Consider the following 20,043-nt stretch of genomic DNA (forward strand, 5'->3'; position numbering starts at 1 on the left):
AAAATTGTCCCCAGTGTGTGTAGGATAGTGATAATGTGCGGGGATCGCTGGTCGGTGCGGGCTCGGTGGGCCAAGGGGCCTGTTTCCATGCTGTATCTCTAAACTAAACAAATCTCTCCATCTTGCTCCACTTGGTTTCCGTGACCTCGCCCACCATTAACCATATAACAATTACAGCACGGAAACAGGCCATCTCGGCCCTTCTAGTCCGTGCCGAACACTTACTCTCCCCTAGTCCCATCTACCTGCACTCAGACCATAACCCTCCATTCCTTTCCCGTCCATATAACTATCCAATTTATTTTTAAATGATAAAATCGAACCTGCCTCCACCACCTCCACTGGAAGCTCATTCCACACAGCTATCACTCTCTGAGTAAAGAAGTTCCCCCTCATGTTACCCCTAAACTTCTGTCCCTTAATTCTCAAGTCATGTCCTCTTGTTTGAATCTTCCCTACTCTCAGTGGGAAAAGCTTATCCACGTCAACTCTGTCTATCCCTCTCATCATTTTAAAGACCTCTGTCAAGTTCCCCCTTAACCTTCTGCGCTCCAAAGAATGAAGACCTAACTTGTTCAACCTTTCTCTGTAGGTTCCCTGACATTAGCTCCCCTGACATTCATGTTCCCCACTGCTTTCTGAATTCCTTGATCGCCATTCCTGCCTTGGTTAACTGGCCTCTGTAAATGGCCCCTCGTGTGTTGGGAGTGGATGAGAAAGTGGGATAACATCGATCTAGTGTGAACGGATGGTTAACAGTTGGTGTGGACTTGTCGGGCCGAAGGGCCACGCTGCATTCTCCTAACTAAATCGTTTTTCAGGGGTTCCGCTCAAATTAAAAATGCAAACATTAATAATTTAATGCTTGAATTTTTAATCTAAATGTCACCCATTTGAATCTGGCAATTTGATTTTTCATTGATGGTGTAGGCACAAATTACAGTGAGTGGAAAATTCAGTTCAAAAGCAATGATTTTTGGATCATCTCTGACTAATTTGAGGAAGCAACATGAATACCTTGACCAGGTTAATAATGAGGTGAGACAATTAGTGCTGTATCATAATTCTTTTCCCTCCTTTGTATTTCAAAGACCACTAAATAAATTGCTGCCTCTACCCATTTTGTTCAGTGACTACTATGGTGGTGATGACAAGCGAGAGACAAAAAAAGGAATGAGGAAGCAAAGGGTAAAAGATTGGATAATGGGGTGAAAGGCTGGTTAATGGGGTCAGAGGCTGGATAATGGGGTCAGAGGTTGGATAATGGGGTCAGAGGTTGGATAATGGGGGTCAGAGGTTGGATAATGGGGTCAGAGGTTGGATAACGGGGTGAAAGGTTGGATACAGGGGTCAGAAGTTGAGCAGCAGGAGGGAGAGAGTCATGGGCCACAGCTTTGATAAATGGTATAAATGGATGATGCAAAGAGCTTCGTATTTTCTATGGACTAATAGAGATACAGCGAGGAAGCAGGCTCTTTGGTCCACCCAGTCTGCGCGGTTGAGCAATCACTCCTACACACTACAGACAATTTCCAATTTTTACCGAAGCCTACAAACCTACAAACCTGCACGTGTTTGGGGTGTGGGTGAAAATCGGAGCTAACGGAGAAGTCCCCACGCAGGTCACGGGGAGGGCGTACAAACTCCGAGCTGATAGCACCCATGGTCAGGACTGAACTCGGGCCTCTGGCACTGCAAAGCAGCCACTCTACCGCTGTGCCACTGTGCCGCCAGTGCTTATATACAAACCCAACCAATGCTTTCAAAATGCAACTGGATAGGTGAGTGAGGTGAGTGAGAAGAATTTGTGCAGAGATGTAGGTTTAACAGCTTTAACAGTTTGAAAGCACATACCACCAGACTCAGGAACAGCTACTTCCCCTCTGCCATCAGACTCCAGAATGGTCCTGCCATAAACCTGGGTCTGCTCCCAATCTTCCAACCTACCTCATTGGACTTTTTTCTCCGGAACTGCAAAGCTACCATGATGCAAAACTATATTCCGCACTCAGGTATTTTTCTCCTCGCAGTTGTACTTGTATGTGGCTTAAGTATATTCATGTATGGTATTATCTGATTTAATTGAACAAACACACAAACAAAAGCTTTTCACTGTATCTCAGTATATGTGACAACAATATTTTTACACAGGGGCGATGTGCCTTGAAGCAGATATGTATGTGGCATTTAGGAGATTTGTGGATAGGAATACTATGCAGGGAATGGAGGGATACGGGATATGTGCAGGTGGATAAGTGATGGTCTTGGCACCATGTTCGGCACAGACATTGTGGGCCAAAGGGCCTGTTGTTGTGCTGTACAGTTCTATGTTCTATTTCTATGTTCAATAATAAACCAATATAAATACCATGAGTTGCCCCAGCAATTCTTGTTTCTAAGGGCGACACGGTGGTGCAGCGGTAGAGTTGCAGCCTTACAGCGCCAGAGACCTGGGTTCGATCCCGATTACAGGTACTGTCTGTACGGAGTTTGTACGTTCTCCCCGTAACCTGCGTGGATTTTCCCCAGGTGCTCTGGTTTCCTCCAACACTCCACAAGACGTACAGGTTTGTAGACTAATTGGTGTGGTATAATTGTAAATTGTCCCTCGTGTATGTAGGATAGTGCCAGTGGGATCGCCGGTCGGCATGGACTCGATGGGCCAAAGGGCCTGTTTCCGCGCTGTATCTCTAAACTAAACTAAAGAGTACATCTGACTACCGACGAATCCTTGTGTCCATTTAGAGAGAGAGAGATATGCTGCACATTTCCCATTTTATATCAGTAAATATCCCACAGGTTTCAATCCCATGAAGGTCTGCGCCTGACAGTGTGTAAGTTATATCATCATCTGCACATGATGAAGGGCCCCAGCTATTCTAAGAGCTGGAGGATTAAAACTCCAGCCAGTCCAATATCAGTCCCCAGCTCTGTCTGTCCAGATTTACGAGCGAGCGTACAGCCGCACTAAATCTTTTATACGGCGGCATTTTAACATAGTGAATAAAATGATGAACCAGAGTGATCTTCAAACAACTGCAGGAGCCACCAGTCACTGCCTCAGTTTTGTGAAAGATTTGTGAAGCCACTTTATCCAACGTGCCTGCTCTTAATTAACGGAGAACCATACAGCACAGGAACATGTCCATGCTGAACGTGATGCCGAGATAAAGCAATCTACTCTGCCTGCACGGGAGCCATATCTTTCCATTCCCTGCATATGCACGGGCCTGTCCAAAAGTCTCTCAAAGGCCACTATCGCATTGGCCCTCACTACCGCCCCCTGGCAGCGAGTTCCAGGCACTGAATTAACTCTGAATTGATGATGAATTATCTCACTTGAAGCCTGCAGCGACACGTGAATTATTCAGTCACAGAAACCAGGCTGTCACTGCCCACGGGGGAAAACAGGGGAACTATTTTCTAAAGATAGACACAAAATGCTGAGGTAAGTCAGCATCTCTGGAGAGTGATGTTTCAGGTAGAAACCCTTCATCATTCCTTCTCTCCAGAGATGCTGCCTGTCCCACTGGGTTACTCCAGCATTTTGTGTCTATCTTCGATGTAAACCAGCATCTGCAGTTCCTTCTTACACATTACAAACTATTTTCTAAAAATTGGTTTTCAGGATACGGCCTGTTGAAAAGGCCGCACTTATAGTGAGTCCCTAAAGACCCTTAGGAGGTGGGTGGTGAGTTGCTTTCTTGAACTACTGAGGTTTGGCTGCTACAGATCCACCCACGGTTCTATTAGGCCAAAAGTGATAGTAGAATTAGGTCATTCGGCCCATCAAGCCTACTCCGCCATTCAATCATAGCTGATCTATCTCTCCCTCCTAACCCCATTCTCCTGCCTTCTCCCCACAACTCCTGACACCCCTACTAATCAAGAATCTATCCATCTCTGCCTTAAAAATATTCACTCTTACCCTCCACAGCCTTCTGTGGCTAAGAATTCCACAGATTCACTGTGAAATAAATTTCTCCTCATCTCCTTCCTAAAAGAACGTCCCTTAATTCTGAAGGTTTAATTCCTTTAATTAGGTGGAGAGTGCCAGGATATGGACCCAGCTACATTGCAGGATGATACATTTCTGGAGCAGGATGGTGAGGAACCTGCAGGTACAGTGGTTTGCAAAAGTATTCATACACCTTGAACTTTTCCACATTTTGTCACGCTACAACCACAAACGTAAATGTATTTTATTGGGATTTTATGTGATAGACCAAAACAAAGTGGTGCATAATTGTGAAGTGGAAGGAAAATGATAAATGGTTTTCAATTTTTTTTACACAAATAAACAACTGAAAAGTGTGGCGTGCAAAAGTATTCAGCCCCTTTTACTCTGATACCCCTAAATAAAATCCAGTGCAACCAATTGCCTTCAGAAGTCACCTAATTAGTAAATAGAGTCCACTTGTGTGTAATCTAATCTCAGTATAAATATAGCTGTTCTGTGAAGGCTTCAGAGGTTTGTTAGAGAACATTAGTGAACAAACAGCATCAGGAAGCCCAAGGAACACATCAGACAGGTCAGGGATAAAGTTGTGGAGAAGTTTAAAGCATGGTTAGGTTATAAAAAAATATCCCAAGCTTTGAACATCTCACAGAGTACTGTTCAATCCATCATCCGAAAATGGAAAGAGTATGGCACAACTACAAACCTACCAAGACATGGCCATCCACCTAAACTGACAGGCCGGGCAAGGAGAGCATTGATCAGAGAAGCAGCCAAGAGGCCCATGGTAACTCTGGAGGAGCTGCAGAGATCCACAGCTCAGGTGGGAGAATCTGTCCACAGGACAACTATTAGTCGTGCACTCCACAAATCGGGCCTTTATGGAAGAGTGGCAAGAAGAAAGCTATTGTTGAAAAAAAGCCATATGAAGTCCCGTTTACAGTTTGCCACAAGCCATGTGGGGGACACAGCAAACATGCGGAGGAAGGTGCTCTGGTCAGATGAGACCAAAATTGAAGTTTTTGGCCTAAATGCAAAACGCTATGTGTGGCGGAAAACTAACACTGCACATCACCCTGAACACACCATCCCCACTGTGAAACATGGTGGTGGCAGCATCATGCTGTGGAGATGCTTTTCTTCAGCAGGGACAGGGAAGCTGGTCAGAGTTGATGGGAAGATGGATGGAGCCAAATACAGGGCAATCTTGGAAGAAAACCTGTTAGAGTCTGCAAAAGACTTGAGACTGGGGTGGAGGTTCACCTTCCAGCAGGACAACGACCCTAAACATACAGCCAGAGCTACAATGGAATGGTTTAGATCAAAGCATATTCATGTGTTAGAATGGCCCAGTCAAAGTCCAGACCTAAATCCAATTGAGAATCTCTGGCAAGACTTGAAAATTGCTGTTCACAGACGCTCTCCATCCAATCTGACTGAGCTTGAGCTATTTTGCAAAGAAGAATGGGCAAAAATTTCAGTCTCTAGATGTGCAAAGCTGGTAGAGACATACCCCAAAAGACTTGCAGCTGTAATTGCAGCGAAAGGTGGTTCTACAAAGTACTGACTGAGGGGGGCTGAATACTTTTGCACGCCACACTTTTCAGTTTTTTATTTGTAAAAAAATTTGAAAACCATGTATCATTTTCCTTCCACTTCACAATTATGCGCCACTTTGTGTTGGTCTATCACATAAAATCCCAATAAAATACATTTACGTTTGTGGTTGTAACGTGACAAAATGTGGAAAAGTTCAAGAGGTATGAATACTTTTGCAAGCCACTGTATATAATGGTGCTCCATTGCATTTTATTTGCATTGTATTTTATGTTGTTCCCTTGCATTTAATGGTGTTCCCTTGTTGTTTCAGGTGTTTCTAGATAGGCAAGTGCAGCTGCCAGAGGAGGTAGTTGAGGCAGGAACTAAAGCAACATTTAAAAACATGTGGACAAGTACATGGACAGGACAGGTTTAGAGAAATATGAGCCAAACGTGGGTAAATGGGACTAGCGTAGATGGCACATCTTGGTCTGCATGGCAAAGATGGGCCGAAGGGGCCTGTTCCATGCTGTATGACTCTGTAACTCCCTGATACCACAAGAATAGCTCTACCAACAGTATGAGCCCAGACTCAGGCTTATTTATCTAAGCAGTTCACCGTCCATGATGGTTGTACTATGAAGAGATCACCACCAACCTGCAAGTGAACATAGTCGTAGTCCTCCATCCATCCACTGCCATTGTTGTCATACTGTGTATCTGGACATCCTTCAGCTGTGTATCTGGGTGGAGAGGGCAGGGGCCTTGCCTGAATGTTGGCCTTGTCTGTTGAGCCAGTCTGGTAGTGATTAATGGTGTTATTGTTTGTCGAGTGGCTGCCACTCTCGAGGCCAGGCAGAGGGACGCTGGACCTCACGTCGCCCCTGCTGCTGCTGCTGCTGTTGTTTTGTCCGTTTGAAGAGCAGCGAGGCGTTGCCGTGCAGGAAGGAGGCGAGCTGCTTGGTGTCGTCAGGGATGCCCCGCGAGTACATCACAAACCGATCCAGGTCATCGGCGGAGTTCTGCTTGTTTATTACCAAGACGTTGAGAGCCCAGTTGCAGTTGTCCAGCGCCTGGCTGTGCTTGAGGAGAAGCTGGTAGACATCTTCCATCTTCTGCACCTGCTTGCTCAGCTTGGTGTACAAAGTGCGGTCTGTGGCTTGCATGGAGTTGGCCACCGCTCCGCGCGCAAACTCCAGCAGGTCCTTCACGGAGTTCTTCACTTGTTCAACCCCGGCCTTGATGTTCTGCACGTTGGCCTCCATGTGCTCGCGCCCCCGCCAGCTGGTCACGATGAAGGACATGAGGTAGGAGATGGAGCTCTCCACGCTTTGCTGGTGCTTTGCCAGAATCTCCATGGCCACCTCCAAGTCCAGGTTCAGCTCCTTGCTGCTCGGCTTGGGCAAAGCGTTGGAGGACTCCTTCACAGGAATGACGTCGAGAGAAGACGTCGAAATATTGCTCTTTGTACTCCCTGTGCTGGAAGCCGAATGCCTCTTGTAGCTGTTGGTAGTTTCTTCCGTCGCGGCATCTCTGCATACCTGAGGCGGCACGTCGTAGACATAATCTCCAGCTGGCTCCTCGTTGGAGAGGACCTTCCCTCCAGAGGTCGGGACTCCGAGATCCCTTGGAAAATCGTAAATGTCTTGTAGGGACGTCTGGTATACAAGAAGCTTCTGGTTGGGAGGGACGTCGTAGATGTCCTGGTTGAGGGACGTGTCTGCAAGTTTCCCGGCTGGCGGCGGTATATCGTAGACATCATCGACGGGATAGTTGTCGTGTGCCACGGGGGCCTGGGGGACAAACCTCATGGAATCCGGACTCTTCGGTGTCCTGTGGGAGAAGGATGGCGGGACGTCATACGTATCTTCTGAGACAGGGCCATCGGGAATGTCCTTGCTCACGGATGGTGGGAAGTCGTAGACCTGCGTGGGAAGAAGAACAAATACAACACGTGAGGTACTGAGCTGCGAGCTGCATGTACCGGCACATGATTCAGGGCACCCCAGATAGACACAAAATGATGGAATAACTCAGTGGGACAGGCAGCATCTCTGGAGAGGAGGAATGCGAGACCCTTCTTCAGAACAGAAACATCACCCATTCCATCTCTCCAGAGGTGCTGCCTGTCCCGCTGAGTTACTCCAGCATTTCTTGTCTATCTTTGTTGTAAGCCAGCATCTGCAGTTCCTTCCCACACATTCAGGGCACCCCTCTCGTTTCACGGGGGCAGCTCCTCTGCCGCTCGCTCCTCTGGGCAGCGAGTCCATTTCTACAGAGGTGGACAAAGACACAAACCCTGACTGCCTCCTGGAAAGTCAGAACCTTGCCCAGTGTAGGGATGAGCACAATCCCTCGGTGGCTCATAGACCAACTAGGACATTGCATCTCTTTAGCAAAAGAGAAAGAAGCATTCAATCCTTGCTGCAAAAATATCTTCTGGGTGACAGAGGACATCTTTAGACTTTATTTTAGACTTTAGAGATACAGCACGGAAATAAGACCTTCGGCCCACCAAGTCCACACTGACCAGCGATCACCCTGTACATTAGCACTATCAATACACTAGGGACAATTTACAATTTTACCAAAGCCAATTAACCTACAAAACCTGTACGTCTTTGGAGTGTGGGAGGAAACCAGAGGACCAGGAGGAAACCCACACGATCATACGGTGAAAACAGCCTCTTCAGCACATCGAGTTTGCGCTGATCAACGATCGCTATGCTAGCACTATCCTACACACTAGGAACAATTTACAGAAGCCAATTAACCTACAAGCCTGAAAGTCTTTGGGAGAAAACCGGAGAACCCAGAGAAAACCCACACGATCACAGGGAGTAGGCACACACTCCGTACAGACAGCACCAATTGACAGGATTTCTGTCGCTGTAAAGGCAGCAGCTATGCCACTGTGCCGCCTCTCATAAAATCTCCTAATATAATCTTCATATAATATACTCTGCTGGTCTGGGAGAATTTCCAGGGTTTTCCATAGACCCGGGAGCTTCGATCACCATGACACGGAGGCTTTGACCGCCGGCTGCAGGAGCTTCGACTGCCCCGACCGCGGGAGAATAAAGAGGGAAGAAGATTGGACTTCAGTGCCTTCCATCACAGTGAGGAATGCAGGTAGTTCGCTGTGGTGGATGTTTATGTCAACGTTTATGTAGTCGTGTGTCTTGTTGCTTTTTTCTTAGTATGGCTGCATGGTAATTCGAGTTTCACTGCACCTTCATTGGTGCACGTGACAATAAACTGACCTTTGAACCTTTGAGATATGCCCTCAAAGCTGACCAAGGGTCCCAATCCTTGCAGTCTATCAATAGTTCCAATGGTATTGATATCGGCTGGAATCCTAGCCATCAGCCACTCCTGCCACATAATGCTCAACCTGTCTGAAATGCACGAGGTCCTGACCCCGCAAAATAGTAGCTCCTGTCTCACTCTGAATGCAAGTTTACATGTTCAAATATAAGCGAGGCCTAGAAAATGAACAGTGTGTCCACCCCTTATGCATAAATCACGCATGAAAGGCAATTTTACAACCGTTATGATGTAAGCACAAAAAACGGTTGTAAAATTGTCTTTCGTATATATATTTGTGTGTGTCTATATATACACACACACACATATATATATATATAGACACACACACACACACACATATAGCCACTTATTCATACATATATACGTGCACACATAGATACATACACACACACACATTCATACATACTCATACATACATATAAACAATATTCAATATGACCAATAAGTCCCACCCATTAGGAAATAGACACTTGCTCCACAAATCAGTCGAAGGAGAATGTAATGTGCCCGCTGTATCTCCTGTGTGAGATGATGCCATCAATTGCTCTCACCAACAGATAACACTTCAAGCATGATGTGTGATCTTCATGTTGATTTATGGAATGCATTTGCATTGAAAGTAGCAAATTGTTCTCAATTCAAAGTTTTTTAAAAAACTGCTGGAGGAATATATAAGATTTTGGAGTGATTAGATTAAAATGCTGGCATAAATCAAATTAATTAAAAAGGCAGCCAGCATCATCATAGACCCACGCCACCATTTCACTCCTGCCATCATGGAGAAGGTACAGGAGCCTGAAACAGCTTCTTTCTTACAGCCATCTCACAAGCTCAGAATCATCTAGACTAGGAAGCATTGGTTTTGTCTTTTTGCACTATTATTGTTTGTTTGTTTTATGTGTGTATGTATATACGTGTTCCTAAATGGTGTGTGTATGCATGTATGTATGTATGTATACGCACACACCTATATACACACTCTCATATATATATATATATATATATATATATATATATATATATATACACACACACAAATATATATACACATACTCGTGTGTGTGTGTGTGTCTGTAAATATATGTGCATCTGTGTGTGTGGGTGTAAGTCTGTGTCAGAATGTGATGTGTGCGTGAGGTTAGAACGCTCAGGGTTGGCTGTGCATGTGTGTGTGTATGTGCGTCTGTGTGCGTGTGTATCTGCATGTGTGCATGTGCATCTGTGTGTGTATATCTGTGTGTGTGTTTTTGTGCGCGTGTGTCTATGTGTATTTGTGTGGCTGTACATGGGACTGCGTGCATGTGCCATGTGCATGTGCCTGTGTGTATCTGTGTGTGTGTGTGTGCATCTGTGTACGTGTATATCAGTGTGGTACACAAAGAAGCTGGAGAAAACTCAGCGGGTGCAGCAGCATCTATGCAGCGAAGGAAATAGGCATCGTTTCGGGTCGAAACCCTTCTTCAGACTGATGGGGGGAACTGTATGATGGGGGGATGTATATCTGTGTGTGTGCATATCTGCGTGTGTGTGACAGTGTCCGTGTACACACACACACACGTGTATGAATGAAAACTCCGTGATTGTTTAGTACACGCACTATCCCCTTTAGCTGTCCATGCAAGCGGGTCTGGAAGTCACAAGAACCTCAGCTCTCCCCTTGGCCTGGCTTTTGTTTCTACCCCACACAGTTCAGTTAGGTGGCCACAATAATTCACACCACAGTATCGCAATGTTCCACTGCGGCAGTTAACAGATACCTGAAACACATTTCTAGATATTTGTTGAGTCTGGATGTGGTGCTGTGGATTCATTTCTATACTGGGGGGGGAACATCATAAATTTCCTGTGAGTTATCTCTGCAGTTGGGACCTTTTCGTTGCCATGGTAGGAGTATCATATGCTTGATAAAGAGGAGCCGGGATTATAATATCGATTTCCTGGCTTTAGATTAATCCTGTGCCACTGAGGTTTGTGCTTACAAATGTCCCTGCAAGAGTTTTATCCAGAAAGAATCAGCCAACATTTCCTTTCACTTATCTCGCCCAAACCAATTAATGTGTTCAACAGCATCCATCATGAGACAACAATGTGTCCAATCTTCCACTGGTTGATGCAAATCTTTGAAGAATTGCACATATTCTCTCGCCCCTCTGAATACCTAAGTTGCACCGACCTCCACTGACCTCCATTCCACATTTATCTTGTATTGTACAGCAGATAGACACAAAGTGCTGGTGTAACTCAGCAGGCCAGGCAGCATCGTCGGAGTACAAGGATGGGTGACTCCAACACTTGGTGTCTATCTTCGGTGCACATCTGCATTTGCAGTTCCTTTCCACACATTTTGTACTCTACAGCACTTTGCAAGGTCAATTGTAGACACGAGAAAACATCTCACTATTAAAGAAAGAAGGCACAATGTGCTGGAGTAACTCAATGGGTCAGGCAGCATCTCTGGAGAACCTGGATAGGTGACGTATCGGGTTGGGACCTTTCTTCTGAAGTCAGGAGAAGTGTCCCGACCCAAAACGTCACGGATCCATGTTACTCCAGCGCTTTGTGTTTTTTTTGTAAACCAGCATCTGCGGTTCCATGTCTCTACGTTCCTCTGGATGGGATGCTGACATTGTTTCACAACCTTGCTCTTATTTTGCAGTAAGGAAAATAGCCCATCTATCTTCTCTATCACAATGGCATAATTGTGACTTCCACTGGATGGGCTGAACAATCTAATCCTAACCATTGTGCTGTGTTGGGCCACACACAAAGGTTGATTTATTTATGAGAACAATGTTCTTTTAATAGTTGGCAAATTAATCAATTTATTTCAATTAATCATTTATCACAATGGCGTTGGTGGGGACAACTTTTGCTGCCAAGATCCCCACATAATTGCAGTGACTACATTCCTAAAGAACCCAATTTACAGCTAGCTCTTGAGGATGGGTAAGGCGCTCCATAAATGTAAACTTTCTTTTCTGGGTGACACAGTGGTGCAGCGGGTAGAGCCACTGCCTCAAAGCGCCAGAGATCTGGGTTCGATCCTAACCTCGGGTGCTGTCTGGATGTGTGAGGTTTGCACATTCTCCCTGTGACCGTGTGGGTTTCCTCCAGGTGCTCCGGTTTCCTCCCACATCCCAAAGATGCGCGGGTTTATGGGTTAATTGGTTTCAGTAAATTGCCCCTAACATGTACAAAGTTGTTGAGAAAGTGGGATAACATAGAACAGTGGTCGGTGTGGACAGGATGGGCCGAAGGGCCTGCTTCAATGCTGTATCTCTACACTAAACTAAACTACTTTGTGTCACTGAATCTGGTGAGATATGGCTAAGCTTTCAAATTATTATTTAAAACATGGGAAGAGTATTCATCCAAAAACCATCTGTGTTCTTTTAATACACTGTTGTGATGAGCCTTACTGCATTTTATTAAATGCTAAAGCATTACCCACCTCTTGCCCATATTGATTGCCAGTAGATTCTGTTCCTCCTCGAATTGGAGGCACATCATAAATCTCCTGCTGAGTAGCTGGAGGGAGATTTCTCGATGGAAGGATGTCGTATTCATCTTGCTCCATCTGCGGAGGTGTGTCATAAACATAAACGCCTCCAACTCTAGTTGGAAGGACTACCTGTGAAGAAAAAAAAAAGAGTAATTCAGTTCATAGCTCTTGTAATATCCAACAATCTCTCTGTTCCTGTTAGTGCAGCTGATCTTGATTAATTAAAATACAAGGGCGGCACGATGGCGCAGCTGGTGGTGCTGCTGCCTCACAGCACCCGAGACCCGGGTTCAATCCGGATCTTTACTTTAGAGATGCAGCCTGGAAACAGGCCCTTTGACCCATCGAGCCAAACAACCTCCGTAAGCCAGCAGTGTCTCAGGTGCAGGCTGTGATGATTGTGGCACAAACGCTGCCATTTCCAATCGCCTTGATCGGATGGTTACTTATTAAAATGAACGAACCTCATTCGAGCAGACACAAAATGCTGGAGTAACTCAGCGGGGCGCAGCGTCTCTGGAGAGAAGGATGGATGACATCTCCGGTCGAGACCCTTCTTCAATCTGCAGAATTAGGTTCCTATTACATCTTTCCCCTCTCACCTTAAACCTACTGTATGTCCTCTGGTTCTTGATTCCCCAACTCTGGGCAAGAGACTCTACCTGATCTATTCTTCTCATGATTTTGTACACCTCAATAAGATGACCTCTCATCCTCCTACGCTCCAAGGAATAGAGTCCTAGCCAGCTCAATCTCTCCCGATTGCTCAGGCCCTTGAGTCCTGGCAACATCCTCGTAAATCTTCTCTGCACCCTTCCCAGCTTGACAACATATTTTCTCCGACAAATCCTTCTTTTAACAAATGTTCTTTCTTATCAGTGTAGTACTTCTTTGAATCCATTCAGTACAACACTGTGGAACCGTGGTTACCGTGTGAAGTGATTCATTTAGTTTAGTTCAGAGATACAGTGTGGAAACAGGCCCTTCGGCCCATCGAGTCTGTGCCGACCAGTACACTAGCCCTATCCTACACACGAGGGCCAATTTACAAATTTACCAAAGCCAATTAACTGACAAACCTGTGCGTCTTTGGAGTGTGGGGGGAAACCGGAGCACCCGGAGAAAACCCACGAGGTCTCGGGGAAAACGTACAAACTCCGTACAGACAGCACCCGTAGTCAGGATCGAACCCGGGTCACTGGCGCAGCAAGGCAGCAACTCTACCGCTGCGCCACCGTGTCGCCAAGTGTTTGTGTATTTTCCCCAACTATGGACATCTGTAAAAATGGAACTTGTTTGTTACTGATTTGATCAGCACAACACGAATGAAAGTCCTTTCCTTCACAAAATACATCATGTTTATGAATTTGGCAACAATATGCTGCCTCCGTTATCTTTAATGTAATGATCGGAAACAATTGAACGTCTTCCCTTCAGCCTCAGGGCTTTAGGTCAAGGCTGGAACTTCACTGATGATTCTAACACCATGTTACATCGCTACAGATGGATTCATGCACGGGGAATGAACTTCAACCGAGTTGGAAATGTTTGCGTTCTTTTCTCCTGAGCTTACACTATAGACTTATAAGATACAGCATGTAAGTTCATAAATGATAGGAGCAGAATTTGGAGCATTTGGCCCATCACATCTACTCTGCCATTCAATCATGGCTGATCTATCTCTCCCTGTGCCACCTCAGCTATTGGGCTGATAGAGATGTTTTTAAGAGAGAGTTAGATTTAGATCTTAGAGCTAACAGAATAAAGGGATATGGGGGAAAAAGCAGGATCGTGGTACTGATTTTGGATGATCAGCCATGATCATATTGAATGGCGGTGCTGGCTCGACGGGGCCGAATGGCCTACTCCTGCACCTATTGTCTATGTTTCCATGATTGAGCCTGGTAATGGGGAAGACTGAAGCAGCAGAGAAGAGACTGGAATGTGATTTAATGACCACACGCCCAGGCCTGCACGCATGGGGAGAGGCAGTCGGGTGCCCAGCCTGCGTGAGAACGCTATGCTATGCAGGGAGAGATGAATATCATCAGCAACGAGGAGCTGGAGGGAGCAGTGTGCCGTCAATCAGTACGAACTCTGAGAGAGAGCCAGCTACTGACTACAGCTTTCAGCAGGTCCCTGGCCCTATGTAATAAAGCTTCAAACAAAGCCTCTTTACCGAGTTGCCCGCTGCACCAACAAACCAATCAACAGCAAAAAAAAACCCTCTTACCTGTCACATGCAGTCAGTCTGCTTTCGTCAAAAAAAAACCTTTTAAGCCTAATTTGATTTTATTGTTTACAAAGGGGTGAAGAAGTAACTTCTAAAACAATGGGGACAGATGGAGGCAGATAATATATTGATAATTAGACGTCCTCTGCCATCCCATAACTCCATGGTTTGCGAAGACACGGCTCAGTTTGTGTAACAATTTCACCTTAGAATCAGAAAATTTCCCGTGCCATTATTTGGAAGAAAATTTGTCATTTTTAGACGATGAAACAAACAACGAAGTGGAAAGGGAAGTGGGGAGGGGTGGGGGCGGCACGGTGGCACAACAGTACAGTTGCTGCTTCACAGCGCCAGGGATCCGAGTTCGATCCTGACTACGGGTGCTTGCCTGTGCAGAGTTTGTACATTCTCCCCTTGACCGCGTGCATTTTCTCCGGGTGCTCTGGTTTCCTCTCACATTCCAAAGACATACAGGTCTGTAGGTCAATTGGCTTTGGTAAAGATTGTAAATTGTCCCTAATGTGTGGATAGGACATGTGTGTGATCAAGACCCTTCTTCGACCCGAAATGTCGCCTATTCCTTCTCTCCATAGATGCTGCCTCACCCGCTAAGTTGCTCCAACATTTTTTGTCTACCTTCGATTGTTCCAGCATCTGCAGTTCTTTCTTAAACATCTAAAATCAGTGCTTCGTTCTGGCTTTTTCCTCATATCCCTTGATTCCCTTTAGCCCTAAGAACTAAATCTAACCCTCTCTTGAAAGCATCCAGTGAATTGGCCCCCGCTGCCTTTGGTGGCAGAGAATTCCACAGATTCACAACTCTCTGGCTGAAAAGGTTTTTCCTCATCTCAGTCCTAAATGGCCTCCCCCTTATGCTGAAACTGTAACCCCCATACCATGGTGCTGATTCAATAGTTAAATGCCAGACTTAGTAGCCCAGTGGCCACGACTAACAATCCAGAGAACAGTGTTCACATCCCACATTGACAATGGTGCAATCTAAATTGCTAAAAATGTACAATTTATAAAAGAACAACTAGTTTTGGTTTCAGTCTGAAAAAGGGTCTCAGCCTGAAACGTCGCCTATTCCTTCTCTCCATAGATACTATCTCACCCGCTGAGTTTCCCCAGCATTTTTTGAATACTAGTTTCGGTAAAACTACCAAAACCACCAATGGTCGTAAAAAACAATTTTGTCCTTCAGAGGAAATCTTTACCTGGTTTGACATAGATTCAACTGCAAACACACTGGTTCAGTTAACTATTAAACTGCCCTGCAACACCCTTCTCAGTTCTCAAAGTTCACTACAATGCAAAAGAGCTCTGTGCCAGATCAGCATTCTCATCAGTCTATTCCAACCCCCATTTATCTCCCTATAACCTGTTTGCTCTCACTGGTTCAAAGGTTACCCTTCCATATCTCTGTGTGTCTCCCTCTCTCCTGACTCAGTCTGAAGAAGGGTCTCGCACGAATTGTCACCCATTCGTTCACTCCACTGTCTGTCTGTCCCACTGAGTGCCTCCGCCATTATGTCTATCAAAGGTTCAAGAGCATCTTTATGGTCATGTATGCACAGCAGTGACATGCTTTTTGCACAACCACAAAAATTGGTGCCGTTTAAAAAAAAGACAAAAGGTAAAAAAACAGAAAACACAAGCAGTCCAAAGTTGCACAGTCCAGTCCAGGTGTTGGAAGACCGGGTGTGCCATTAACTCCATGATTCCTCGCCCCCTGGATTTGTTCTGGCCTTTCCCTACCTTGAGTTCCCCCTGCCCCCCCCCCCCCCCCCCTCCCCTCCTCCACCTGTACTTTCAGCCTGAAGAAGGGTCCCGACCCGAAACGTCACCCATCATTTTCCCCCAGAGACGCTGCCTGACCTGCTGAGTTACTCCAGCGCTTTGTGTCTATCTTCGTCACACGGGGGGGGGTAAACGCACGCTGTTCCGCGGGGCCTTCCCATTTCATTCAGGCTTCCCAGATTAATTATGTTCAGTCACTCACTGCTCCCAAAATTAAAAACCGCGGGGGTTTTATTTTGCCTCCGCGAGCAGCTCCCGACGTCGGATGAAACCGCTGGCGTTGGCACAAATGGAAGCCAAGTGCGGAGACGCAGCTGTCGGCCGAGTCCTGCTGGAAGAGGCTTCACTTTGTAGTCCGGGACGCCGGGCCAGAGACGCGGAAACAAGGCAGGCAGGCAGCGAGAAATGAATTCTCTCTGTGCAAAAGTGCGGGGGAGTGGGAGCTAAAGTGTGCCGGGGGCTGGAAGCCAACAACACAGCACAGCAACATTGGAGCAAATGTGTAACGGGGAGGTGATACACAAGGGGGGGGGGGGGGGAGGAAGCAATTGTATTCAATCTCAGATTTGCACACAAGAGGTTCAAATCCAAAATAACACACACAATATGCTGGAGTAACTCAGCAGGTCAGGCAGCGTCTCTGGAGAACGTGGATAGGTCTTGTGTAGAAAGGAGCTGCTGATATTGTTTTATACCGAGGATAGACACAAAGTGCTGGAGTAACTCAGCAGGTCAGGCAGCCTCTCTGGAGAGATCTCACTGATGAAGGGTCTCAACCCAAAACATCACCTATCTGACCCACTGAGTTACTCCAGCATTTTATGTCTATCTCTAGTCCTAGGAGCAGAATTAGGCCATTTGGCCCATCAAGTCTACCCCGCCATTCATTCATGGCTGATCTATCTTTCCCTCTCAACCCAATTCATCTGCCTTCTTCCCATAGCACCTGACACCCTTACTAATCAAGAATCTGCCAATCTCCGCCTTAAAAATATCCATTCACGGCCTCCAAAGCTGTTTGTGGCAATGAATTCCACAGATTCACCACCCTCTGATGACAGAAATTATTCCTCATCTCCTTTCCAAAGGTACGTCCTTTTATTGTGAGGCTATGGCCTCTGGTCCGAGACTCTCCCACGTGGAAACTTCTGCTTCTGTAAAGAATGAGCTTGCAAGGAGCAGGTACTTGGACTGGGTGGGCCGAAGGGCCTGTTTCCATGCTATATCTCAAAACTAAACTAAACAGGAGAGGACTACCTCTTGGAAAGAACACCATTTTCATTGGCCTGTCTAGCTTTAAACCTTGTTAGGAATACTATTATAAAGAAAGCCTCTGGCAGTACTAACAAATATGAACCTCCTTATTTACCACACCAGAGGGGTTTACAGATACAGCGCGGAAACAGGCCCTTCGGCCCACCGAGTCTGCACCGACCAGTGACCCCCACACACCAACGCTATCCTACACACACTAGGGACAATTTACATTTATACCAAGCCAATTAACCTACAAGCCTGTACGTCTTTGGAGTGTGGGAGGAAACCGAAGATCTGGGAGAAAACCCCGTACAGACAGCACCCGCGGTCAGGATCGAACCCGGGTCTCCGCCGCTGTACGCCAGCAACTCTACCGCTGTGCCACCATGTCGCCCAAGTGATGTTCTGCACTAGGTTCCCAGATAACCCAGCAAAGCCACCTGCCTTTCTCCAAACTAAAAATAGATCCAGGGAGCAGCTAAAATTCTCCTAAGTAAAACATTGGGACAATTTGAATGCTTCCTGGCCCCAGGAGAGGCCAGAGCAGGGGGGGCTTTGCAAGATGTTGGGGATGTGAAGGAATCTTTCAGCTTTTCGTTCCATTTGATTCATGGCGAGCTGAAGCATGACACACGTCCTCAGTGGAAGGCCCGTATCTGAGGGGTTGACTGTGTTGTGGCCATCAATAAATCTCCTCGGACACCGTGTGGTCGCTCGCTGTTCCTGGAGGAGGGAGATGGTGATTGATGTTGGGGTCCAAGCACGAAATGAGGAAGTTAATTAATATAATCCTGCAGTCACATCCCACGGGGAGGGGAGGGACGGCCACTGACTGTATTTAGCTTTGTTTAGTTTAGAGATACAGCGCGGGAACAGGCCCTTCAGCCCACCATGCCCGTGCTGGCCACACTAACACTTTCCGACACACACTAGCAACAATTTACATTTTTTTTACCAAGCCAATTAACCTACAAACCTGTACTTCTTTGGAGCTTTGTAATGTGGCGATATGGAACAGCTAGTCTGTTTTATTTCTGCATTATCGTTCCTTAATAAGAACGTAATGGCAGCAATGAAAGTGTCACTTGCATGGACACTGTTACGTCCCTACATTGAGTGACGTGGCGTGTGGTGAAGTTGCTCCTATGTCAGCATTGGATAGGAATGGGACAGAATTTGACCAGAGATGATGAATGATCCAAAGCGTGTCGTTTCTTGGAGCAACTGTCATCGAAATGGCGCGGAAGAAGCCAACTTAGTTCGTCAGTGACGGGAGCAGAATTAGGCCATTCAGCCCATCAACTCTACTCCGCCATTCAATCATGGATGATCTATTTTACCCCATTCTCCCCGGCCTTCTCCCCGTAACCCGCTGCCTGACCCGCTGAGTTACTCCAGCACTTTGCGTCTATCTTCGGTGTAAACCAGCATCTGTGGTCCCTTCCTACACACTTTGGCCGACTGCCTCTGTGCACGTTCCTTGAACATCCCTTTATTGCCATCAGCGTTCCCATGCGATCACAATATCAATTCTGCCAAAACAAACCCATTTCTAGAAAAAAAGAAATCTGCTGTTCATTTCTCCAGGGAACGTAACTTTTTTGAATGAATATCAACACTAAATTAATAACTCAGATGTGCCTTGTCTGTAAACTCTGACATAGTTTGCCATAATGGAGTGTATTGTTTCCAGTAACTAGTAGACATCAATTGGGTTTTGTGAAGTATGTGGACAATGTGACCTTGATCAGTTCTCGTAATCTTTGCTCTGCTCTACAAAACCACACTGTTTCTTTTGTCCTTGCTGGTGTAGCCAATGATTGAAGCATAAAGGACAGAATGCTTGACATATTGGCAGGCACTACTCCATGCCGACTACTTGGTCACATAATACGTCTCTCTTCCTTCCATTTAGGCAAGTCGGATCACATCTTGTGGCCAGTCGAGAGCCCTTGCTTTCAGCCGATGGGCTGGAAATAATGCAGACTGTCTATGAATGTACCCAATGCCTGAGTGCAGCACCATAGTTCCCACCCTGACCTCCCTCGTTAATCCACTTTACACCAAAGCAAACAGAAAGAGCGGCTCATTAACATCAGATCAAAATTACGCTGTGTGAAAAAAAAAAACATATTAAAAGCTTTGGGAAACTTCAGTTTGAACTACAATGCTGCCGTGTATGCAGACTGTGGCCATCAGCTGGGAACTTACACTCAAAGCCAAAGAGGCTAAATCCAATCTAAGCTGTTTAGATGTTCCTTGAGAAGACTTATTCAGTGTGGTTCAAATATCCAGACACCACTGTTGTTTCTCGTCAGTAATTACAGGGTCGACATATTTCTTTGTTACTTTAACTTTATGAGTAAAACCAGAGATGAATACGTCAATGAACTAAACCCGTTTACCAGCAGTCGAGATACTTCA

At 46.0% G+C, this 20,043-nt stretch overlaps 1 protein-coding gene across 1 annotated transcript in view; it reads right to left on the reverse strand.

Moving 5' to 3' along the window:
* Window positions 1–20,043, reverse strand: part of bcar1 (BCAR1 scaffold protein, Cas family member) — a 204,296-nt gene that overhangs the window by 9,984 nt on the left and 174,269 nt on the right. The window contains 3 exon segments of the mRNA XM_055648465.1: window positions 6,156–6,383; window positions 6,385–7,422; window positions 12,279–12,458. Of these exon segments, the coding sequence (XP_055504440.1) occupies window positions 6,156–6,383; window positions 6,385–7,422; window positions 12,279–12,458 (1,446 nt within the window).

Source organism: Leucoraja erinacea, chromosome 17 (genome assembly GCF_028641065.1).
Source record: "Leucoraja erinacea ecotype New England chromosome 17, Leri_hhj_1, whole genome shotgun sequence".
Lineage (NCBI taxonomy): Eukaryota > Metazoa > Chordata > Chondrichthyes > Rajiformes > Rajidae > Leucoraja > Leucoraja erinaceus.